The sequence below is a fragment of the Mustela nivalis genome (genome assembly GCF_964662115.1).
Source record: "Mustela nivalis genome assembly, chromosome: 6".
NCBI classification, from domain to species: Eukaryota; Metazoa; Chordata; class Mammalia; order Carnivora; family Mustelidae; genus Mustela; species Mustela nivalis.
The window spans coordinates 1,953,054-1,977,788 of NC_139025.1; the positions used below are offsets into that span (position 1 = coordinate 1,953,054).

Genomic DNA, 24,735 nt, shown 5'->3' on the forward strand with positions numbered 1-24,735 from the left:
CTGCAGCGGGCACAGATCACCTCGGAGCTGTGGGGGGTCCAAGAGCCAGGACGGCGGTGGGAGACGTGGTTTTGTCGCCCCCCAAAGCCCAGAAGCAGCTCACCGGACAGAGGGTGGTTGGTAAGGCAGGGAGCCGCCTGCAGCCCAGGGCATTTTCTAAGGAGAATGGGGTAGGGTGTTTGGATCCAAGATGCTTTTGCCGGGGAGTCGGACAAGCAGCCGTGCCTGCCAGGACTGGGCAGGGCCTTGGTGAGGGGCGCTGTGTCCCGGGGAGTCCATGCGGCCCCTCCCAGAGAAACCCCCCTCAGAGGCCCTGCAGAGTCCCTGGGCACGGCTGCGATCAGCTCTAGGGGGCCAGGGCTGGAGCCAAGGACAGAATGTGCCGGCCCCTTTCCGCGGGTGGGACCCCACGCCAGGACGGGAAGCGGGGCGGGCAGGCACCACGTGACGCGGCTGGGGCTGTCCCGGGGCAGGACCAACAGGGGTGCTGGGGCAGGAGTTGTCTTGGGGCCACCGTGAGCAGAGCCCAAGCTGGAGCTCCTCTCCGAGGGTCCCTCCCCAAGCCCCACCCCGCCGTGTCTGGGGAACTTGGCAGCGGCAGCTCCCTTGAGCCGGCCGCCCCGCCCCAGCTGGGAGGAGTGGTTCCGCGTGTGGGCACAGCCCCGAGGAGGAGCGCGTCTGCACCGGTGTTTCCTGCATCTGCCCGGGAAAGTTCCGAGGCATCAGCTAGGTGACACCTCGGCCAAACCCACGGCGGTTTACGGTGGGGGAGTTGAAAAGGAAGCAGTAGGACCCTGCTACTTCCGGAAAGTTCTCAGCTGGGCCTACAGAGCGTGAGTGTGAGGTTTGCCTCCCCGAGTAAGTCATGGGCTCCACGTGCTGGGGGGCAGTGGGGTGGGGGAGGCAGTGTGGTGACAGGTGGGGTCTAAAAGCAAAGGCGATTGGTTGGCGTAAAGGTGGGGCTTGATTGGGGTCTCAGCCTGGGGTCCTTCCCCAGGAGAGAAGCCAGGAGCACCAGTGTGCCGCGACGGGGGAGGGCAGAAGGGAGTGGGGCTGACAGGGTCGGCAGCTTCTGTCTGCACCCTGAGGTCTCTGCCAGCCTGAGGTCCCCGTCCGTGACGGTCTCACCATGGCCGTGGCCCACAGGGCCAGAGAGAGTTCAGGGGCCCGTTTGTCCCTGGAGCCTTCCTGGCGCGGCAGGGTTGTGGCTGGTTCCCGGGGTGGGTGGTGCGGGGGATGTACGAGGCTCCCTGGCCTCCAGGGGCTGCCTGGCCCTGGGGCACGTGGCCAAGAGGCAGGACAGGAGGGACAGGGAGGTTCCTGCCGGGGGCACGGCCGGCCTGGTCCCAGGGCAGGGTCCTGGGCTGGGCAGCTGGCAGGCCTCTCAGCACGACTTCCGGTGCAGGGCATGGCCCGGCGGGGTGTTCCCGCGTCTGCCGAGAAGGGTGGGCCAGCCACCAAGGGCAGGAGTCGGGCTGCACTTTCCGGCATGTCTGTGCTCAGGAGGGTGACGAGGTGATGTTTCAGGGAACCGGCCAGGTGGACGCAGAGTCACCTCAGGCGGGGGAGGCAGGACAGGGTGCGGGTGTCAGCCTCATCGCCAACAGAAGAAACACAGAAGAGACTTTAAGCCGTGCTTTTAGAGATCTCTGGGGCGGGATCAAGCCCCATGCTGGGCGCGGAGGTTACGGAAAAAATCTACCCGAATGGGAAGAAGAGAAGCAGGAGCCCACGCGCTTGGTGTGCCTTTGGGGCTCCAGCGTTTACCCCAAACACGAGCACAGACCTGGGGCTCCTCGGTGAAGCGTCTGCCTCGGGTCAAGATCCCGGAGTCCTGGGATCGAGTCCCACGTCGGGCTCCCTGCTCGGCGGGGGCCTGCTTGCCCCTCCGCTGCTCCCGCTGCTTGTGCTCCGTCCCTCCCCTGACGGAAGGAGGGACAGAAGGACTGGGCGTAGGACGTGGGGAACTTGGAAGAACCAGAACGTCCCGCCGGGGTACGTGGGGCAGACGGTCCCGGCCCTGGGGTTTCAACAGCGGTCAGGAGGGCCGCCGCTGGCACAAACGTCAGGGCAGCTGAAGCAGGTGAGAATCCCGGGCCTCTGGCTCTGCTTGAGAAGCCGCACAGCACAAGGTAAAGAATGTGTCTTGAAAGGCTTGAGGGCCGGGGTGCAAATCCAGGGCGTGGCGCGGGGGACAGAGGCCTCGAAGGCAGGGCTCCTCTCCGGGGACAGTGGGCAGAGCCAGCAGCACTGTGAGCCGGCCCTGGGCAGGTGGGCTCACAGGGGGAGGCACACTGGGACCCACAGGGGCACCTGGTGCAGCTGGAGGCAGAGAGATCTGGTCTGGCCAGGAGGACGCAGGGTGCACGGGCTCCTGGGGATGTCGAGGCACGCGTGTCCAGGGCTGGCAAAGGACCGGGGGCAGGGGTAGGGAGGCCTCGGGCTGACCTGGGCCCATCCACCCCATCACTCTGTGGCTACCGCAGTTGCCACCGAGCACAGACCGAGCACAGGGACCCCTGGGGGGCAGGCCCAGGCTGGCGCTGCAGCTGTGGTTGGCTTGTCCCTCCCTTGGCCCCGGGCTTGGGAGCAGCCAACCGCTGAGTTGGGCCATCCCACAGGGTCTGTCATTCTACCTGCCCTGCCGCGGAGACCCGTCTCTGTGGATCCCCAGGATGGCCCGCCGCTGGCCCCAGCACAGGGGCTGCGCCCCACAGCCCTTGTCCGCCGACTCACCATCAGGACTGGTCCAGAGAAGAGCCAAGCTGCTTTGGGGCGGGGACTCTGGGAGGGAACAGAGAACCGCCACCCCAACCGTTCTGGGCACGGAGGTCAGCTCCTGGGCCTGGGCGCCCCGCATTCTAGCCGCAGGATGGCGCAAGGGCCCTTAGCCTAACCCTGGGCCGCTCTGGGGCCTGCTCGTCTCGGAGGGCTGGGAACACAGGAAAGTATGAGAAGGTAGGGGCAGTCGGGCGGTGGGCAGGGGAGACAGGAAACAGGTCCAGGAAGGGGCCCCGTGGGCGGAGGCCAGAAGCTGCGCATCCCTCGGGCGGGGAACAGCACAGGCTCTGGGGAGCAAGGCACGTGCAGCTAGACAGTCAGGCGGCGGGTCAGCGGTGCTCGAAGTCAGAGCATCCGGCAGGGCTGGGACCCCTCTCTTGGGCCACCCCCACACCCAGCTGTCGGCCAGGGCCTGGTGCCGGCCCGAAGGCTCTTTCAGGGTCCTCCCTCCCCATCCCTGTCCCCTCTGTCCAGCCAGGCTGTCCCCAGACCTGGACACTGGCACCTGGCACGTGAGCCGGTCCCGCAGACCCTCCAGGAGCCCCACTCGGCCCTGACCTGTGTGTGCCCCCAGAGTGCGGGCCCCTGGGGCCTCGGGCAGCCCGTGAGAGGGCCCGTCTGCCCGCGGGCCTCGCGCGGGAGCAGAACACACATTTTCTGTTGCGCCACCGCTTCCTCTGCCGCGTGCAGAAGTGGCTTCCAGAGGCACCAAGCCGTCTCTGCTCCCGTGTGCGTGGGCAGCACAGCCCCCGGGGCAGGGCAGCCCCCTGCTTCCAGAACACGGCCGACCTCCCCGCGCCCCTGGCCCAGGCAGCTCACCCGTCTGAGGTAGGAAATCCGGCCCTGGGGCGAGCTTGGTATGTCCGTCCCCGGCTCCTGGGCTCACAGGCCCCCGGGTCCTTCCCAGCCACACCTCCCTGGGGGGCCCCTCGCAGTGGCTGCCCGCCACTGGGTCTCTGCTGTGGGGCAGGTGCTCGCAGGTGCTGCTGCCTGACAGCTGGGAGCATCGGGCCCATCTCTTCGAAGGGCAGACTCCCGCCCGTGGTCCTCCGGGGCCAGGCCACAGACCTCAGGCAGAGAGCCCCCAGGGGCCGCCCCACTTCCCAGTGCAGGTGATTGGGGGGCCGATCTGAGACCTGGGGCAGGACAGGCAAGGCCCAGCGACCCTCCGGGCCCGGTCCTGCCGGCCTATCTGGGACCATCAGCCTGAGAAGGTTAAGACCACTTGGGGAACAACTGTTGCTAGTCTCCCTTTGTCTAGGTTCCCTGCTAAGTCACCAGGCTTTCTGTGGCTTTAGACACTCATCCCGGCCACGGTAGTTGCCAGAAAAACCGGCACAAGGGGGGCTCGGTGGCTCATCCACTCTTGGTGCGCAGCTGTCGGCTCCCCATGGGCGTCGCCCCCTGAGCAGGCCGCCCGGGGCGGGGAGGAACCAGCACGGGAGCCCCTTGGGCCCAGCCCGGGCTCGCAGAGCAGGAGCCAGTGGCCCTGGGGCTCCGCGTGAGCTGTCTGGCCGGTCAGAGGAACGGTGTAGAGTGCGTGCCTCCTGCCGGACTCTCGGGCTGACGAGGACAGAGCTGGTTTAGAGACGACTCTGAGGGGACGGTGGCCGGCACCCTGGACGCCGCCCCCGCCCACCAGGGCCCGCGGCGCCTGAAGACCGGCCCCCACTCCGTGCTCTGCAGACACCGGGCGCTGCCTGGGGGTCCTAGTCCTGTCTCCACGGGCGATGTGCTCCGATGCACTTCCAGGTCACACGCACGTCGTGTCTGGGCTCATTATGTCACCAGGAAAAATTCCTGGAGAGGATTTTATGTGATCAAAGTTAAAACCATTGAGGATTTGGGAAGCACATTGCAAAATTGGGCCCCGACATGTTTGTGCCCGTTGAGGGTCCCATCCACACAGGAAAGGGCACCCACTTCCTCACTTTCACCAACACTAAGAATCAAGGTTCTTTATTTTTGCCAACCTCACAGGCAAGATAAGATGACCGTTTTGATGTCTATGTGCATGCTTCTTTGATTATAAGTGGTGTTGATCTTTTTTTTATTTTTGGAGTTGTTTTTATTTCTTTTGTGAATTATCTGCTTATTGGCTTTGAAACTTTCTATTTTTATTGATTTGTAAATGTTCTTTACATATTAAGGACCAGCTGTTGTATCCTACAGGATAAATACAAGATTTGGCATAGAGTGATTGCTCACTAAGCATCTGCTGAATGACTTAATTTGTGGCTTTTGTTTTTTTTTTAAACATTTTATTTATTTATCAGAGAGGGGGGGGGAGAGCAAGCACAGGCAGACAAAGAGGCAGGCAGAGGCAGAGGGAGAAGCAGGTTCCCTGCCGAGCAAGGAGCCCGATGTGGGACTCGACCCCAGGACGCTGGGACCACGACCCGAGCCGAAGGCAGCTGCTCAACCAACTGAGCCCCCCAGGCGTCCCGACTTAATTTGTGGTTTAATCTGATTTCCCCAAAGTCACGTTTCCTCCTCTTTCTCCAGATCATTTTGAACTCTCGGAGCAAACTTCTCAGTAGGCTCGACGAGATGCACGACGGGCGCTAGGGAGCTGCGGGAGCCACCATGACTCCGGGGCCCTCACACACGCCAGGTGAGAGCCTTCCGTCGCGTCTCCTTCGACTTTAAACGTCCGGAAGGGAGCCTGTGAGAGTTTCCGTGCTTTGCCTCAAACGGGGATACTTACTTCAAAGCGTAGCGTGCAAAAACAGGTCTACTGAAGTAAAAGCTACCTCCTAACCGGGGACGGGGGGGGGCCTCCATCGGGACATCGGGAGGCGTCTGGTTTTTATTCTTCCGAGGTGCCAGGAAAACACCAGGACCAGGACTGAGGGCCACGGGGCCTCCTAGCATGCCCATTTCTGGGGCAGAGCGGAGCCCCAGGGCTGGCTCACCCCACCTCCTGGGGCTTCATCCGCCCCCACCAGGGAGCTCTTTCCCCCCGAGGTCAGTGTCCCCGGTGTGGACCTGCAGAGGAGCCCCAGCAAAGATGGGGCGCCCTCTCTCTCCAGCCTGAGAACCGTGGCGCCGCCTTCTCCCTGTGCCAGTCCACCCGCCGGCCGCCACGGCCCCAGTCTTGGGGGAAGAAGGCACAAGCTGGCCTGACCGCGCTCACGCCCCCGAGCGCCAGCGCCTCACCTGCACGCGGGGACGTGGGGGTGGCTTCACCTGTCCAGGGCCTTAGGCAGGGAGGGCCCAGGGAGGTCGGCCACAGGGCTACCCTGCCCACATCACCCGGTGACTCCTACAAACCCAAACGTTGTGCTGTGCGCTGGGGAGGCTGGGGAGGAACTGGAACCTGAGCGCTGCTGGCGGGAGCGCAGGGCCAGCGGCCGCTGGGGAAGGCCACTCGGCGGTTCCTCAAAAAGCCGAAAATAGAACTTCCCTGTGATATGGCAATTTCACTTCTGGGCGTTTACCCGAAAGAAGTGAAAGCAGGGTGTCGAGGCGGCGCTCCACGCCCACGTCCAGGGCAGCGGGCCGGCCAGCCCGAAGCACGGCTCGTGGGGACCGGCCGGTGCCCCTCTGCGGACCGACGCAGGCGCGGATGGCTCCAGCCCACACGCGGCTGTGACTTGCCTGCCGCCAGCTGGGGCGTGGGAGGCCCTTGAGGACGAGGTCTGAGGGAGAGAATCCGGGCCCAAGAACACCCACGTAGGGCACATCTGGAGCGCAAGGGGCAGGCGGCAGCGCGGCAGAGAGGAGCCCCCACCTCATGGGGACGGGGCGTCGGTCTCACCAGAGACAAGCGTCCTGTGCAGGGACAGCAGGGGCAGCTGCTCGGCAACAGGAATGTCAGGACGGCCCTGAGCTGCCTGCGTGAAAACGCAGACGGTAACTTTTCCATCGTGTGTGTTTTACCAGAAAGAGAGCACCGGAGAGACGAGTGGGTGGAGGGCCGGGGCGCTGGGGCCCGCCGCGAGGCTGACCGACCCCGTCGCTCAGGGGTGCACCGTGGGAGGCCTGAGGACAAAGCCCCAGCAGGGAAAACGCTGCACCCTGCCTCAGTGGCCCTGCCCGGCCAGGCCGCAGAGGCCCCTTGAGGCATGTACGCGCCCGCAGGAGCCCCGGCCGGACACCCGTGGCCAGGTCAGCATTTGGGATGTGCTGCTTTCCTCACTGTCGGGACGTCTGCAGGGAGAGGCCACGGTGCGGCCACCAGGCGAGAGAAGCACCAGCCACCTTCTGCGCCATCCCCGAGGAGGGGGCTGCCGCAGCCACAGAAGCCAGCGGCCCGAGTCGGCGTTGGGCTGGCGGCTGTCCACGGCTCCCCGCCGACCTCAGGAGCAGGGGGGAAGGTGGGGTCCAGGAGCCCAGACTCTGGGAAGCATGTGTGGGCACGAAGGACACAGATGTTCATCTCCATGATGGGTTCCCGAGGAGGGCAGGGCGGGGAGGAGAGGGTCCAGGGAGGCTCTGGGTGCAGGTCAGGCGGTCAGGGAACCAGGAGGGCAGGCTGGGCAGGAGGGGGAGGTGGCTGGGATGTGACAGCTTCGTTCCCCGTGGCGGGTCCCCAGAGAGCGTGTGAGTCATGGCCATGTCCCGACCCTTAGTGTCGCGGTCACTCCCCAGCACAGTACTCATCCACCCACCCTGTCCCCTGCCCCTCCGGGGCACCTGTGAGGGAGGGTAGGGGAGGACCGACCTTGGGCTCTGGCAGCGCGACCGTGGGGTTGGGCCTCCTTGCCGTTGGATGGGGTGGTGATTGGCAGGAGGGTCTCGGGTCGTACCTTCCTCCAGGGTCCTCCATGACAAAGGAGCACTAGAGCGGGGCCTGGAGGAGCCCCTGTGACCGGGCCTGGACGGGACACTGGGGCCCTCCCCTGGGGCACCCATTTAGCCCATCAGCCAGCTTCAACACGCTCCTGCTACGAAGGACCTTGAAGCCCAGGCCACCTAGCGGCAGGGCTCCGTGACAGCCGGTCTCCCCCGTGGGTGCTGGGCTGGGTTTGTGCTCGAGACGGTGCTCGAGATGGTGCACGGACAGGGCCCCTCGGGTCCCCGGGGTGTCGGGGTTGCTGGGACTGCAGAGTGCCAACCGTATCTGGGCCCTGGACTCCTCGCGGCATCGCATGGTGACTCCCAGCGAGAATGAACAGATGGAGGACAGGCCGGAGGCCACGAGCGCCGACGGCGGGACCTGGAGCCTGGGGCGGCTGGCACAGGGAGCAGAGCCCTGAGGGACCAAACGGGGGGTCTGTGTGCAACGGTGGCATTTATGTGCTCTGAGACGCAAAGGCTCCGAGGTCAGACCAAGGGGCGACGGCTCCTCACGGCCTTAGAGGCTGCAGGACAGGCGTCCGTGTGCTGAAGCTAAAGCAGACCCTTGGGGACCCGCCGCAGGAGCTGGGTGAAGAGGTGTCCTGCCTCCTTCTCTGTGGGCGGAGGAGGTCCTGAGGCCGGAGGGGGCGAGCGGAGCCGGCGGAGCCGGCGGAGCCCCGCCACGTGGCCTGTCCCACGCAGGGTGGACAATGGCGTCCACGCAAGAGGCTACAAACTTGGGAGCTGCCGTGCCCAGGCTGGAGGGGCGCGCGGGCCAGTCGGGGCACTGGAGGGACCCTGCCCAGGGCTCCCGCACGCTCGGAAGGCTGCAGGCTCTGACGAGCTCCAGACGCTGCCAAGGCGCACGGTCTCTTTCCGCCGTGGTCCCTGCGAGACGACAGACAGACCGAAGGGTCGTTCCCGCCAGCAGAGGCGGGAGTCAGGATTCAAGACCTGAGCAAACCCAGAGGGAGGGTGTGCCTGCTCGTCCGGAAGAGGCTCGGTTCCAGCCGCCCTGTCCCTGTCCCTCCCAGGGTCTGCCCGGTGTGCGTCCCCGTGCGTGAATGGCCCCGGCTTCGGGCCGTCCCGCATGACCTCCTGGTAACCCCACGGCGTCTGCAAAGACTGGCTCCACACCCGGCGGCGCTCTGAGCTGCCGGGAGCAGGTCTTCACCGCGTCCTTCCCAGGGGTGGGAGCACCGCTCAGCCAGCAGAAGAGGGAAGGGGAAGAGAAACAGAAAGGGCAGACGGGGCCACACAGCGGCGCGGGGGTGTGTGTGTACAAAACCGTGTCGGTGTGCACGACCGCAGCGGAACGGAGCGCAGACCGTCCGGTTTCCGAATCCAGCGGGAGCTTCTCGCAAGCGTGGGGATGCCGACGTGTGGAGGTAGAAGCCTGGGAAAAAACACCCCAGATGCACAGTCGTCAAAGAGAGCTCGTTTATCTCCAGCAGAACGGACTTCCCACTCACAGCATTATTAGAAACGAGGCTCCTTCCTACGGCTGCTGCTGCAAATTCCTACTAGTGTACAGGCTACAAAGTGCAAACTCACTATCGTCATTGTCCTGGTGGGAGCCACGGGCTCCATCGGAGTGCCGGCGGAGAAGCCGCTCCCCTGACTGTTTGGGCTCCGGAAGCCGCTGCATCCCGGGGCTCGCGGCGCCTTCCTCCCTCTTCCAAGCCGCAGTGGCTGCCGGAGCCGACCAGTCCCTCCACACCCGTCTCCTGGACGCAAGGACCCCGTGCCTACCTCGGGCCCCCGGGTCATCTGAGACCGCCCCCCTCTTGTTCTGTGAGCTGCGTCCTCACCCCCGTTGGCCGAGTAGCCGGACCTGCACAGAAGCTGGCGAGGCGACCCCGTTCACGGGCTCTGGGTTGAGGATGGGCAGCTCTCGGGGGAGGCGGTCATCCCGCCCGCCGTGGAGATGAAAAGCATCAGGATATGATGACCCGGGGCCGATTCCTCTGCAGCCACAACCAGGGCTCGGGACCCTTACCCATGGGTCACGACAGAGAAAGCCAACCTTGCGAGAACCTCAAGGAAAAGTGGGTGCGACGGGCGCTTCGTCATTTCCTCCCTAACGGCAGCCGAGGCCGGCTTTGGTCAGCACGGCGCTGTGCCAGGCAGGGCCGGGGTGGGTGGAGTGTCAACACGGGGTGCCAACCCTCGCTCGGCAGGGGACCTCGGGGCGCTGCAAGGACCAGGTCTGGCCCCAGCCCGTGCATCCGTTCATGATGCTGTCCAGTTGGAGACCAGAGATGGGAGAGGCCTTTTAAGGAGCCCACTCGGAGCAGTGCCTGCCCCTGGTGTGTCCGGCTCGGAGCCGGTTCGAGTCTTGCCCTTTCTTAGTGCCACGACGTCTCTCCGGGGGGGTTCCCAGGGACACCCGTCCTCACACTTGTCTCTGTCCCGCAGGAAACGCCAGCGCCTTGAGCTGCAACGCGTCCTTCGAGGACACCAGAGTGTTCCTGGTGAGCGTGTACAGCGCCGTGTTTGCCGTGGGGTTGCCGGCCAACTGCGTGACGGCCGGGCTCACGCTGCTGCAGGCGCTGCAGGGCAACGTGCTGGCCGTCTACCTATTCAGCCTGGCGCTGTGCGAGCTGCTGTACATCGGCACGCTGCCGCTCTGGGCCGTCTACATCCAGAACCAGCACCGCTGGACGCTGGGCGTCTGGGCCTGTAGGGTGACCGGCTACATCTTCTTCTGCAACCTGTACGTGAGCATCCTGTTCCTGTGCTGCATCTCCTGCGACCGCTTCCTGGCGGTGGTGTATGCGCTGGAGAGCCGCGGCCGCCGCCAGCCGCGCACCGCCGTCCTCGTGTCTGCGTCCGTCTTTGTGCTGGTCGGGCTGGCCCACAGCCCGGTGTTCAGAATGGGAGGGGAGCCGACGTGCTTCGAGGCGCCGATGGACACGGAGGTCGTGGCGTACTACTACCTGCGCTTCAGCCTGGGCTTCGCCGGCCCGCTCGCCGTCATCGCCTTCACCAACCGGCGCATCTTCAGGAGCATCAAGCGGAGCGCGGGCCTGAGCGACGCCCAGAAGGCGAAGGTGAAACGCTCGGCCGTCGCGGTCGTGACCATTTTCCTGGTCTGCTTCGCTCCGTACCACCTGGTGCTCCTCACCAAAGCCGTGGCCCATTCCTACTACAGGGGCCAGCCGGACGTCGCGCACGACTTCGAAGCCAAGCTCTGCCGGCTCTCCGCGGTGTTCCTGTGCCTGTCCACGGTGAACAGCGTGGCCGACCCCATCATCTACGTGCTGGCCACGGACTGCTCACGGCAAGAAGTGTCCAGAATCCACAGGGGGTGGAAAAAGTGCTCCGCGAACGCCGACGTCCCCAAGCACACATGTTCGAGGGGCTCAGAGGAGCTGTCACTACCCACGCTGCCCACAAATGACTCCACGTGCCCCGGGGCCGCCCACCCCCTGCCGTCTGGGCCGGCCACATGGAGCTCATCGCTGGACACCTTGGAGAGGCTGGATGAAGAGTCCCGCTGAGCCCGGTGTCCTGCAAGGCAGGGTGTCCGGCACGGGAGCCGGGGGGCCTGGGGTGTGGTTTCCCCACCCACTGAACTTGCCGACCAGGGTCCACGGTGCTGGCTGTGAAGTCCCCTCTGGAAAACACGCCACCGCTTTCCCACTCCTGGAGCCATGCCCTCCATGAGCCCTAACCCTCGGGATCCCAGCACGCCTAGGCTGTCCCACTGGGCCCCACAAAGAAGGTGGCCGCATGCGGGTACCTGATGGTGCAGGGCAGGCAGGACGGCCTCTTCCTCAGCTCTCAAGCTCGCTGGCTCACCCAGCTATTAGCAAACAGCAGAGCCACCCGGGGCTGCCAGCAGCTGGCCCGTGCCACGCCCCGGGCATGGCACCGTGATACCCTCCTTTTCCGTGCTCTTCCACAAGCACCACTTGGATGACTATGGTTGTACAACATGGGACCTTTGTGTTCTGCCTCAAGATGGCCCTGGGCCAACTGGGCCGTCCACATGGTGCCTGCTCGTGGGGGCACCACCGAGGTCTGCGAGTGGGGGCAGCAGCCCAGCTCCGGGGGCCCCAGGCTGCTCTGTGCCGAGCTGGTCAGAGGACGCAGGCTGCTGTGGACCCCACAGGCGAGCTCCCAGCAGGGCGGCCAATGTATTTCCTGGAGGGTGCCCAGGTCGGAGATGCTGGTGGACACCCCGGTAGGGGATGACAGGGCCGGCAAAGGGTCTCAGAGAAGAGTTAGAAATCCTCCGCATGGAGGCTCCCTGGCCTTACTGTCAGGGAAGCGGACGCTGAGGACTCAGACAGGGGCATCAGGAGGGAGCAGGTGACGCCCCGGGCCTCCAGCCCTGCGGCAAGATGAGGAGTGCAGGTGGGGCATGGAGCCAGGCCCACCACGAGGCCCGGACTCGGGTCCCGCCCCTCCCCGGCCAGCCTCGTCACGGCCAGGTCACAGGGCGGCGTAGCTTTCCTGCCTGTACAGGGTCAATGACACCTACCTCACCAGTCAGCTTCAGGGGCTGACCACTACCTCCACTCAGGCCCTCTGAAGCAGGGGCCCGGCAGGCTGCACGCCCCACGGAGGGCCCAGGCACCCCCAGGCACCTGCCCTTACAGGTATGGGGCCGTGGTGCCAAGTTACATTCTCGTGTCTGTAAGGCAGCTAGCTGTCCGCTGTCCTTTCTTGCTGCGAGAGACGCCGACCAGATACATTTAGAAAATAAGCCTGGAAATAAAGATGCAAAATGCACGCCAGTCCCAGGTTCCTTTCTTACTTATCTGTTGGACGGAGATCACAAGCAGGCAGAGAGGCAGGCAGAGAGAGAGGGGGGGAAGCAGGCTCCCCGCTGAGCAGAGAGCCCGATGCGGGGCTCCATCCCAGGACCCTGGGACCATGACCTGAACTGAAGGCAGAGGCTTAACCCACTGAGCCACCCAGGCGCCCCAAGTTCCTTTCTGATGAAATGATATCCTTTACCTCTTTGGGCACACGCTTTCCTCCAGGGCTCTCGTGCAGGGGTGTGCGCCCCTGGGCTCTCCGAGTGATGGGCCGTGGCTTCCGGGAACCGTCTGGAGTGCTCTGCGCTGGGCAGAGAGCTGCGTGCTGGCGGCAGGCACTATGAGCCTTCCACGGTGTGCCGTGCGCTGCTTTGCAGGGGCTGCTGTAACCAGTTAGCACAGGCCGGGGGGCTCGAAATGGGACGTGTTCTCTCCCAGCTCTGGGGCTGGAAGTCCAAGATCAAGGTGTGGGCAGTGCTGGCTCCTCTGGGGGGCTTGGGGAGGACCTGTCCCAGCCTCGGTGGTGCTGGCCGTCCCCAGCCTTCCTCCAGTCTCTGCCTCCCTTACACGGCCCTTCTGGGGGAGCCTGTCTGCATCTCCTCTCTGTCTCACGGCCACAGGTGGGCTCCAGTGGCCATCTGGACGCACAGGTGCTGCCGGTCCAGTGTGCCCTGCCGGGGCGACCACTCTCTGTCCTCTTTCCTCGGGGAGCTCAGAGCCTGCCCCTTGGGCACCAGGGTGACCAGGCTGTCTGAGGGCCCCTGGCAGGTGCACAAGTGTCCCACCTGGGGGGGGGGTCTTCCTGGGTCTTTCCATGCTTCAGCCTGAGAAGCTGCCACAAGCCGCCCGGTCGTGGAGCCTCGGTACTGCCCTGGGACCAGTGTTTTCAAGACGGGAGGGAAGGACAGCAGGTGGGCCGGGGTTCGCTGGCACGAGTGGCCCCAGCTCTGGCACAATCCGGTGGATGTCTCCTCAGGTGGCCAGTGGCCCGGTGCTGGGGCAGCCTCCACCCTGGTGATGGAGAGGTCCCAGGTCGGCAGCTGCGTGGGCGGGGCCCGCGTGGGCGGGGATATGGGGGCGGAGCCGGTTGTGGGCGGGGCCCTGGCAGGGCGGGGTCTGGAGGCTGCAGCCAGGGCAGGCAGGGCTCCCGGTCCAGGGTCAGAAGGGGTGTCCTGGAGGGTCTCCTTCCCTAGGGTGGGGGGTCTGGGGGGGCATCTGCAGTGACGGCATGGGACACGTGAAATTAGAACATGTGTATGAGGAGGGACAGTGACCAATGGGGACAAGGAGAAGCTCTGTGCTAAGGGCCCAGCCCCCTCTGGTGTCCGCACTCCAACACCAACCAATCCGCTGTCCACGGTGGGCAGGCTGCGTCCACCTTAGCTGGGGGGCTGCCTGGGGGCCCCGATGCCGTGGATCAGGTACCTGCTGGATGCGGGGGCACCCAGGGCAAGTCCTGGGGGCAGCAGGCAGAGGGCAGCGGGCCCAGATCCCAGCTGGGGAGGATGTGGGCAAGGGCTAGCCTGGGGACCAGGGACCAGGGCCCAGCCTGCGTCAGCCCGCCCGCCGGCCGTGCTCCCTCCTCGATGCGAACGCTGGCATTGTCTTCACTCACTGACCGCAGACCCTTCACCTTTCCATCCGACTCCTGTTGTTCACGGAAACTTCTCGGGGGAGCCGTGCTTGCCCTGGGTCACCTAGTGGCCAGACCAGGTGTCTGCGCACGAGACCTTTCCTGGCCCAGCCACCTGCTCCCTCTGACGCACACTCAACTCTGAGCCTCGCTCCTCCCCCGCTCATCAGTCCCTGCCACAAAACGCTGCCTGGGGCGCTGCAGGAAGGTCCCCTCGCCGTCCCGCGGTCAGTGCTGGAGGTGGAGCCCAGAGGCCCCCGCAGCATGGCCCCCACCACCTGGGGCGCACGCCTACACCCTACCCTCCTGGGCTCTCTCCTCAGGTGTGTGCAGACGGGGTGGGCTCCCCGGGATGGGGAGCGTCCTGCCATCAGCTCCCGGGACAGGGCCTTGCCTGAGTCGTCCCCTTCCTGCTCCTCAAGGAGCCGTGGGGGACAGGCGGCCACATGTGTGGGTGAGCTCGGTGCTGGCCGGGAACGCAGCCGGGCTCACCCCACATTTCAGCACCCACACGGACCAGACGTCCTCCTGCTTCCTGCCCTGACAGATGCACCTGGACCCTCCTCAGCCCACCCCAGTCTCCTGGCCCTGCTGGTGGCACCCTGGGTGCGTCCCTCAGGAGAGGCCAAACAGCGGGGGACGTGGCCTGGGCGTTCTGGGGTGCTGTGGTTCAAAGTTGGTCTAGAAAGGCTGCAGTTCCCCCAGCCTGAAGCCTTCTGACCTCGGAAGGGAGGCTGCAGGGAAGGGCCTTGGGGCAGCCACATGCAGGCCCTCCTGGGTGACGGCCAGGGAGTGCGGAGCACTGGCCATGGAATGTCCCAACAGAAGCCTGAGCGCTGGACGCAGGTCTGCTCGCACACCCTCCGAAGCAGGGCCCGCGGGACAGCTCCGTGGAGACGTCTCTTCACCGTTTCCCGGAAGGGCTACAGTACCTGCCCGGGCTGCTGGGGACACTGAGATCATGCATGTCCCTGGCCCAAGCTGGCCTGACACGAGGGTGTGCCCCGAGTCAGTTAGACGCTGGTCTTGGGGTCTGGGGAGGATGCCAGGTCCATTCCTGACAAAGGCCACATGTTCCGGGGGCGGCCCCGGAGGTGCAGCGCGCAGACACCAGGGGGCAGCACTGCCGACGCGGCCCCGAGCCGAGCCGGGCCTCCAGGAGGAAGGCCTGGGGACCACAGACAGGACAGGCGGAGACCAGCCACCTTGGGGCTGACGCCAAAAGCCCCCTTCGGCCCAGAGCTGGGTCTGAGAAGAAGAGGAACAGGGGGTGGCCTTGAGCCGTAGTGACAAGGGACAGCCACAGTATTGTGGTCAGTGACATCGCCCCCCCTGCCCCCCACCAGTGAGACGCAGGGGCAGGGGTACGGCGAGGGGGTGGAGGCCACCGGGCAGAGACTCCGCTCCCGGGCAGGGCAGCGTGGCGGCAGCCAGGCGAGCGGTGGCGGAGGAAGCCCTCCCAGGACGCGTCTGGCACAACTCCTTCAGGACAGGCCCCCTTGCTCCCGAGAGTTGGTGTGGCCAGGCCCGAGCTCCCACCCAGAGCTGGCGGTAACCCAGCGGGTGCGGCTCCTCGGTCAGCTCCCCAGGAGCCACCCCGCCCAGCAGTTCCGCCCCCCAGGCCGCCGGTGGCTGGAAGCACGCAGACACTCGCAATGGCCAGAGGCTGGACACAGGCTGGACACGGGCGGCCTTCCCCATGGTGGGACACAGGCGGCATCGCGGAGGGACCGAGAACACCGCTGAGTGACAGGAGCAGCCACGAGAGGTCACAGCCAGTGGGTTCCAGCTCTGTGAAATGCCCCAGAGCCGGGGCCTCTGTAAGGACAGAGCCAAGGAGGGCTTGCCAGGGGCTGGGAGGGGGGCAGGTGGCCGCCACAGCGTCCAGGGCCCCTCCGGAGGTGATGTCCCAAAGGGGCAGTCCGGGGCCACCGTGGCTCAAAGGAGGGCGGGCTGAGAACCCCGGCCCGGACCAGGAGAGGCCCGGACCCAGCCCCGTGCGGTTTGAGACAACACGGAGGAGAGCGGGCAGGGCGGCCGAGGGTCCACCTTCCAGCAGCCTCAGCCCCCGCAGTCAGCAGGGGAGGTCAGCAGGGCTCACTCAGGAGAAGTCACTGTCCTCTGTCACAGTCATGCCTGACGGGCCTGGGGAGGAGCAGCCCTGCCCCTTCTGCCCTGCGGGTGGACCCCGGGGTGGGCTCGGAGGGCAGCCTGCTTCCAGGTCACCCAGGGGGCCTGGTAAAGCAGGGATGCGACCCAGCCCCACACTTTCTGAGTCAGAGAATTTGCCTCTGTAACAAGTTCCCAGGAGGACCTTAAGTCCACACACGAGAACCTCTGGTCTCAGCCCAGTGCCATCAGAAAGGCTCGTATTCCATTCCGGTCAGTGAGAGGTGGGCCGGGGAGTCCGCTGGCTTCCTGGAGGAAAGGCTGTCCCTTCCCCTGGACCAGCTGTGAGGCCAGGTGCAAGGCCCGGAGCCGCAGCAGCCACTCGGAGACTGTGGGCAAAGCCATCGAAGCAGAACGCGCAGAGGCGAGGCCCTGCCATCCCACTCCTTGGCCTCATCAGGGCTAGGGACGCTCCCCCCAGTCCGCCACTGCTCCTGTGCCCGGGCCTGCTCCGCTCCAAGGAGGGGCAGCCGCCCCCACCCAGTCTCCTCCTTCCTCCTCCCCCACGGGCACTCCCCGCTGTGTCCCGTGTCGCTCTCTCCCTGCTCTGCTCACACAGCTGCCACGTTCCTCCTTGCAGACGGCAGCCCTGACGCTCTCCCGCCGCGGCCTGCAATCCTGCTCTCCTCGACGTCAGAGGTTACATGCTTTTGCACAACCGTCCAGACTATTCCTAAACATTTACTTGCCTACGTAGGCCCCTGTGGAAACTATGTGGAACTGTTTTGCTTTTATCCAACTTTTTATTTCAAAATAATTTCCAATTGATAGAAAAGTGGTACACTTCGTACAAAAACACTCTGGGTTCTCTCTCTTTCTGAAGATTCCCTGAGTGTCGTGTTTTCTTCAGTATAATTATTTATTTCAGACACGACGCCCGTTGCCCTGATCACCCGAGAATGTTTCCAGAGCCACGGGACTGTCTCCTGCGTAACTGTGTGCGGCTTTAACGGTCAGGAAACCGATCGCCGCCGATGGAACCCGCGCGCTGTCTCGGTGACGTCCCCGGGGGTCTCTGCGGAGCACCCCTGCCTGGGCTTGCTCTGTCTCCTGTGCTGCCGCCCGTCTGCAGGCCGCCGGGGAGGGAGTCCCCGTGCTCCCCATCACCCACTGCCCGTGGAGCCCCGCACGGCTCCTGTGGTGGCCTGTCGCTGGGGTAGGACGGCACCTGCCAGCACCCCCAGCATGGAGGGAGCTGCTGAGCCCACGGTGCTCAGTAGTTCATAAGCAGTTTGTGGGGAGAGTGCGCGAGCTGCTCGAGGAGGCTGGTGTCTTCCGTCTGAATGTGTGTCGGCGTGGACGCTGGACCGCTGCTTTGCTCGAGGCACTACCCTCCGTAACTTCCGGCGGGTTCCTGAGTCCTCCTGACACATCGCGCTTTGTGTGGACGCGTCCTGACCTTCTGGGACCAGGTGCTGAGCTGACTCGGCTCAGCCTTTGCTCCGCGGAGAGGGCGAGAGCAAGAGCTGGGCCGGGGATGCGCTCTGGGGCCCGGCGGCCGGTTCCAGCCTGGACGGTGTGTGCGGCTCCACAAACACACGCGCGCGTCCGCATCTCTCCACGTCTGCGTGCGTGAGACTCTGTGTGCTCTGTGACGTCCAGCTGCAGCCCGGTCCGGCCCCGGCCTGACCTGCGTCAGCCTGTCCTCAAGCCCCTTCCCCTGCCTCTGGCACTCGGGATTTACCTGCTGGCTCTGGGGCTGGAGGCTGGTTTCCGAGGACGGAAGGGGAAGGAGGGAGCGGAGCTGAGTGTGAAGCCGGAAGGGCTGAGGTTTCACCTGTTTGCAAGTGGTAGGGGCGCTCCGTGTCATGCTGGCCGATGCTCCGGATGCCGGCCGAAGACCTGGGACACGGGAGAGGGTCACTGGCGGGGCAGCGGGTCCGTTTCAGGCCGCATCCCTCGGCCCGGGCGGGTGTGGTGCGCACAGGGGGGGAGCCTGTGTCCGGACACCACCAGGCTTCCAGGGCGCTGGGGCAAGCCTGCTCATCCCGGTCCCGGGCCGAGGCACCAGCAGGATCCCGGACAGCAGGTCTGTCCTCCTCCTTGAGGGAGAGTCGATGCTCCTGTCCTTCCCGGTGATCTCACAGCGACCCTGGGAAGAGCCGCCAAGGCCTCTGCTCAGGAGACGGCAGAACGCGGGAGCCCAGAGAGCCGTCCGCCGTGCAGGTGTGCGCTGTTTCATTGTCGTGGAGAATGACATACCCCGCGTGCGGCTGCGGGTCCGTCTTCCTCGTGGACCTGGCTCATGGGCCGGGCACCACGGTGGTGGGGGTGGCCTGCGGCTGAACATGCATCGTTACTCAGCAGCCGGCCTTCCGAGCCCGCCGAGCTCTGCACCCCAGTCCCTGCCGCAGTGCCTGTCCCCACGGAGGAGCCTGTCCCGGCGGCCTGCAGCCACACTCCCCGGCCTCACAGCCCAGCACTGCCCCTTACTCTCCAGGACCTCCAGCTAGTAGCCTGCGTCATGCACCCACCGGAGCCGCTGGCCCGCGAGGCCGACAGTCCGGCCGGCATGTGGGAGCTCTGCCGCGGAAGGACAGTCCCGGCGCAGGTCCGAGCGAGGCGGCGGCCGGTGGGCTGGCGTGAGCGCGCTGGTTCTTGCTCTGCTCGGAGGCTGGCAGATGGGAGGTGGATGTGAGCAGAAGAGGGGTGTTGGGAGGACCTCCAGGTCTTTGGCCGAGCGCAGGTGGCTGACCGGACTGGCGATGGAGACGTGACATCTCTGTTTCAGACGTGTGACTTTGCCGGCGTCCGTGAGGCGTGGAGGGAAGCGAGACAGGAGGGGTGGCTCTGGGGGACCGTCCGCAGGTCAGACGTGCGACACGGATCAGGCCCGAGCATGCGGCCCGAGCATCCTCGGCTGGAGCTGGGGTCCTGCACGCTGAAGCGGGTGCCGGGCTCCATTCCTGCTGTTGTGGGTCGCCCGGTGGAGTGCCCCACTTCCTGCGGCTGCTGGCCTGCCGGGGGCTGCCCTCTGCGGTGCGGGGTGCCCACACACCGTCTCCCGCGGCCCCTCCCTCCTCAGAAGCAGCAGAGGCGGGTGCCCCAGTCCTTGTCTTGCTTGGGCCTCTGTGGCCTCCCCTTCTGCCACGGGGCTCTTTCAGGGGCTCATGTGACCGGGTCAGGCCCTTGCAGACATCTGGGTGTGTGGGTCACCCTGCCACAGAACAACACAGCCACAGACCGGCAAGGTGCCATAGTCACGGTCCCCGGTTCTGGGTTGGTGCAGGGAGTCCTGGGGACCCCTGGTAGAGCCCCGTCTGCCCCGGTGGTGGGTGAACGTGATGGGAAACGGGACCACTGGGCACCGTCTGCTCTTTGCTGTGGGGTAGACGGCGCTTCCCTGGGGGACTGTGAGGCAGCCCAGGAAGTGGGTGTGCACAGACGTGGCTGGAGGCCCGGGCCCCGGAGCACCCCAACATCTGCAGGGAGAGGAGGAGGAACCAGCGAGAGGGGCTGGAGGAAGGGCAGGCAGGCGGCCCCAGGCGTCCGGGGACTCTGGACATGGGGCCACCCAGCGGCCGATGCGGATGGTGACGGTGACCGTGGAAATCGCTAGTGGCTGCCCGCGTAAGGAAGCCCAGGCCCCTTCAATATAACTCCTCCCAGCCCTCCGGGGCACCCACCTACAGGACTCCCCCGGGGAGGTCGTGCGGGGAAGCAAGTCCCAGAAGTGTGGGGAGGGAGGTCTGAGGGGACCCCGAGGGCGATCCCTCGGCTGCCCACCCAGGTCTGGTGGCATCTGTGTGTTCAGGGACCATGGGCTCCCCAAGGATGTGCTGGGGGGATGGGCTGCCATGGGTCCCATGCCCTTCTGCCTGCCCCTGAGGCCTGGACCCACACGGCGGGTGGGGCCCCCTGCTTGGCTGGGACTGGCGGCGCCAAAGGCCAACGCCTGGCCCTGGGAGAGCGTTTCTTGGGGCACCGAGAGGGTCTGGGCTGTTCACCTGGGCAGGACACAGAAGCTGGGGAACTACGGGGCGGTTTGCACAGGAGAGGACAACAGGGTCCCTGGATAGAGCCCCAGGCAGTGGAGCTGTGCAGAGGCCCGCAGGGGCCGGGGGTGCCGGGAGGAGGCCAGACTCCCTGCCCCCCAGACCTGGCCCACCCTCCCTTCCTGGGAGTGCGGCAGGTTTCCGTCGCCGCGGCCCTTCCCGACGCAGCGGCAGGAGCTCTTCCAGATACAGCTCCTCTCTGCGCCATGCTGGGGTTTTTGTAGACAACACAGAGTCCAATGGGGAACCTTCCGGGATTCTAGCTACGAAGGGTGTGTCGTGGGGAGAGCTCCCCCAAACGGGGCACACAGTGACGCTCACAACAGTGAGGAGGTCACTCGTCAGAGCACAGTTCCGACTCTGGCCACATCTGAAGGACTCGGGGAGGACTCCGGACGGGTGAGGTCATAGGCCGATTGGTGATAGACCCTCTGACCTATTTTCTTTGGCAGCAAACATGTCCCCTGCCCAGGGCATCCCCTCCAGGAATGGGCAGGAGATGCCGGGAAAAGTGGCAGGGCCTCAGGGCTGGGGTCTGGCGAGGGTCCCTGCCAGCGGGCAGGCCTGGAGCATCTCTGGGACAGGGTCACCTGGCCCACGGCCTCGGAGTCTCCTCTGTGCCTGTGCCTGTCGCCACCCCACGACCTCCCCTCTACCCATGAGACCGGGGCAGACAGATGGACCTCCAAGGCGTAGTCCCAGGAGAGCCCCCGTGTCAGCCCGGCGGGGTACGTGGGACAGTGGCTGCCTCCTCCTGCCTCGAGGGGGCTGGGCACGTGCTCCCCTAGGAAAGGGCTCTGCTAGGAGGCCGGACAGCCACAGTATGGTCTTATTATAGGAAAGACTGGACTCTTGGACCGGGTCATAGACACGTAATTCCGAGGGTCTGCGTCTGTGCATGGCCGGAGACTGAGGGCCTGAGGGCCAGCCTTCTGTGGACGCCGCCTTCGAGAGAGAGAATGCTCCCAGCGGGAAACCCCTGCCCTGAGATCAAGTATGCACAATCATGGGGTCCCAGAAATCTCGCTGGGCCACCCTCCACCCCACCGTGCCCCTTGCACAGGTCGGCGCCCCCCGCTCAGACCTTCGCACCTGTGGGACGGGCCTCTTCCTCCGTGTGTGGCCATGGCCTGCCCTCAGCCGGTGCCGGGCGTGCGCATCCGGCCGGCTCGCTCTCCAGCGGGGGCGCGGGGCTGCTCTCCGCTTGTCCGTTGGAGGCTATAATGGAGGAAGCCTTTTTTTTTTTTTTTTTTAAGATTTTCAAAATTTATTTGACAGAGAGAGGGAGAGAGAGCATAAGCAGGGGGAGCAGGAGAGGGAGAAGCAGGCTCCCCACTGATGTGGGGCTCGATCCCAGGACTCCGGGATTATGACCAGAGCAGAAGGCAGACGCTTCACCCATTGAGCTCCCTGGGTGCCCCAAGGGTCCTTTCTATCAACATTCCTACGCCAGCGTTTTTGTGAACACGTGTCCGTGCCTCTGCTGGGCACGGCCCTGGCCGCTGGGCCATGTGCACTCCTGCCCTGCGGTTCTCCAGAGTGGCTGTCCCAGCTCAAGGGCCGGGATGCCCTTCAGGACAGTGTCCACTCGCCCCCGGCCCCGGGCCTTTCCCTGCAGATTTTAGAGCGGACTTGTCAGTCCCCAGGAAGACAAGTTAGGGTTTCGGCAGGGATCGCACGGACTCTACAGCTAGGCTGGAGCGAACCGCTGTCCTTGCAGTGGGGGTCTTCCAGCGGGGGGCCTGCTGTTTCCCCAGCTTCGTCCCGGACCGCTCCCCTCCGTGTTTCCCGCTCTTCCCGGACAGCCGCGTGCGTCTAGCTACATACAGCTGGTGCTGATGTTCTTGGTGCTTTGCAAACGGTATCATTAAACCATTTTTAAAAATTCTATATTGACTTGTTACTTGTATATGGAAATAGGATTATCTGATGGTCATGCCTAATTTTTCACTCATTTGACCTCTTTATGTGCAGATTTGCTATGGGTGGAAGGGTGTCCCCCTCCCATTGCTATGTGACAACCCATCTGTGGGTGACCAACCATGCTGGCTAGGACGAGATTCTTTGGATTTTCTATACCCCAACACTCATCTTCTGGGAATAATGATCCCAATTCCTTTCAGGGCCTCGTACCTTCTAATTCTTCTGCCTGCTTGCCCCCCAGACCTCCGCTCAATGCGGGCAGAAACCTGCCCTAATTCCTGGTCACGGGAGGCAGCTCATGATTTCGCTACAGCACCACAGGGTCACATGTAGATGGGTTGTAAATAGGCTTCATTCAGGCAAGGGGAGTCCCTTTGAACCTTGCCCAAGGTGGTCTGGTCATTGCCCCTGGGCCCTGACAGGGATCCCCAGCCCCCTGCGATGTCCTGCCTGCCCGTGGTGACTGCTGTCAGGGGGGTTGGAAGGAGCTTGGGCCATTTGGTGTGGAAGCCCTGGGCAGGGGGCACGGGGGGTTGCCTGGACCCTGCCCCTGCAGGACTTTGGCAGTAATAAACCATGACTGCGAGTGTGAGTTTTGGCAAGTTTAGGGAGTCTTTGTAGTGAATTATTGAACCGAGGGTGGTCGTGGTGGCCCCAAACTTGCAGTGGGCGTTGGAGCAGGGGGGTGTCGTGGGCCGTTCCTAACCTACACTCGCGCATTCGGTTTGCCGAGTACTTTTGTCGTGAACGGGGTTGAGTGTCGTCGAGGGGTTCTTTCCACCTGTTGAGATTTCCAGCTCTACCTTCATTTTGTTAACATTTGTTTGGTTTGGAAGGTCGACCTTCTGTGTCCCGGAGCAGCCCTGCCTTGGCTGTGCTTTCCCTTCTTTTCTGCATATCGTGGGACTTGGAGTCGCTGATACTGTCTGGAAGCTTCAAGGGTGGCTGTGAGAGCCCACAGCCTGGGATCCCCCCTTCCGCCGTCCTTTCTGGGTGTTGTCGTCACGGGTTACGCCGTCCCCTTTGTTGAGAAGAGTTCCTTCTGCTACCCAGAGATCTTTGTGTAGGGTCGCTGCTATTTCCCCCGAGTCGTTTTAATACATTCCCACTCTCCTTGTCATTTATTTCATGAATAAAATGATTGCTGTTTTTAGAGTCCAAGAACTCCGATATCAGGATCACTTGTGAGCCCATTTTCTGTATGTTGTTTTTTTTTGGGGGGGGTGCCTTGTTTTTTCCCTTACTTTAGGTTCCATGCCCTGGTATGTCTGTTAATTTTTCTTTCTTCTTCTTTTTTAAAAGAGATTATTTATTTACTTGACAGAGAAAGAGACAGCGAGAGAGGGAACACAAGCAGGGGCAGTGGGAGAATTTTTTTTTTTAGGATCTTACTTTTATTTATTTCAGATTTATTTATTTAACAGGGAGACAGAGAGAGCACAAGTAGGCAGAGCAGCAGGCAGAGGGAGAGGGAGAAGCAGGCTGCCCGCCAAGCAGGGAGCCTGACCCGAGGCTTGATCCCGATCCACCGGGCGCCCTTCATTTTTCATTTTCTGGACATTTTGGGTAAAGGACACTGGCGGCCCGGAAGGCTGACCCACACAGTATTTCTGACTCCGAGCGCAGGACGGCAGGAGCCCCCGTCCTGCGCAGCCCGACCCGCAAAGTCCTTCTCTCCTCTAGGAAAGGGCCTGTTCTCCCCTCCGCTCTGAGCCCCCCAGTACCGTGTCCAGCTCCCACCGTGTGCTCATCTTGATGTCACGTGACCCTCTGTGCACTACGGAATTCTGTGTGGCCTGGGGCTAGGGACGACCATCGGCCAACATTGACATTTGTGCGAGTCACAGACCGCGGGCGCCCACGCCCAGCACTGCAGGAGCCAAGGGGCCCTGCCACGTTCCCCCTCTCCACCCCTACCTGTCCCCTGCCACGTTCCCCACCTCCACCCCTACCTGTCCCCTGCCACGTTCCCCCTCTCCACCCCTACCTGTCCCCTGCCACGTTCCCCACCTCCGCCGCGGCCGGCCCGCCTCACCCGAGGGCTCCCGACGCCACATCCCACCGCCCTGCGGGCCCCCGGCCGCGCCGCCCCAGCGAGCCGAGTCGGGACTGCGCTGACGACCTCCTTCCGCGGGAAACTCGTCCGGGAGACCCGGCGCCGGGGGGCTCGGCCGCTTGAGCGTCTGCCGTCGGTCAGGCCGTGATCCCAGGACCCTGGGCCGAGCCCCGCCTCGCTCCCCGCCCCGGGCAGGGCCGGCCGCCCCCAAACAAACAAGCGATCCCCCAGACTTCCGTGCACGTCTATGGCTTCGTGTCCTGCGTGCCGGCCGGGGCCGCCCCTGTCCCGACCGCCGGCTGTGCGGGAGCTGCGGGCCCTCCCCTCCCCTGCAGCCCACCGACCCGATCCCCCTCCGCTCCCCTCCTACCGCCCCTGCCCCGCCCCCCAGCTCCCTTCCACCCCCAGGGTCCCTCTGTCCTCCCCTCCCCTCCGGCACCCCGGTCCCCCACCCCAACGCCCCTCCGCGCCTCCCCCTCCCCTCCCCTTCCTTCCTCCCCCGCCGCCGCCTCCCCCCGCGCACGGCTCCGAGGCCCCGCGCTCCCGCCCCGCTTCCCAACCCTCTGCCGCCACGCCCCGCCCCCTGGCCCTGCGCAGGCGCGCTGCAGCCGCGCGCGGAGACCTGGG

General features: G+C 64.6%; 1 protein-coding gene across 6 annotated transcripts; it reads left to right on the forward strand.

Moving 5' to 3' along the window:
• Nucleotides 1-440: 440 nt before the first annotated feature.
• On the forward strand, nucleotides 441-23,970 carry GPR132 (G protein-coupled receptor 132). Of its 6 annotated transcripts, none has more exons than XR_014313438.1 (3): nucleotides 441-858; nucleotides 5,287-5,395; nucleotides 9,982-9,992. XR_014313438.1 is itself a non-coding variant. In XM_082737361.1 (3 exons), exon 3 carries the CDS (start codon nucleotides 10,440-10,442, stop codon nucleotides 11,064-11,066), a length of 627 nt encoding a protein of 208 aa, XP_082593487.1. In that variant the 5' UTR covers nucleotides 460-858; nucleotides 5,287-5,395; nucleotides 9,947-10,439; the 3' UTR covers nucleotides 11,067-12,303. The 6 variants fall into 6 exon arrangements, 2 of the variants coding, with proteins under 2 accessions (XP_082593487.1, XP_082593488.1); XR_014313439.1 differs by lacking the exon at nucleotides 9,982-9,992 and adding an exon at nucleotides 22,889-23,970 and having other exon boundaries at nucleotides 452-858; XM_082737361.1 differs by having other exon boundaries at nucleotides 460-858; nucleotides 9,947-12,303.
• Nucleotides 23,971-24,735: the final 765 nt, after the last annotated feature.

Bases quoted from the DNA above. Each gene is read 5' to 3' on its own strand.
- GPR132 (XM_082737361.1), top strand. From the start codon at position 10,440: ATGGGAGGGGAGCCGACGTGCTTCGAGGCGCCGATGGACACGGAGGTC.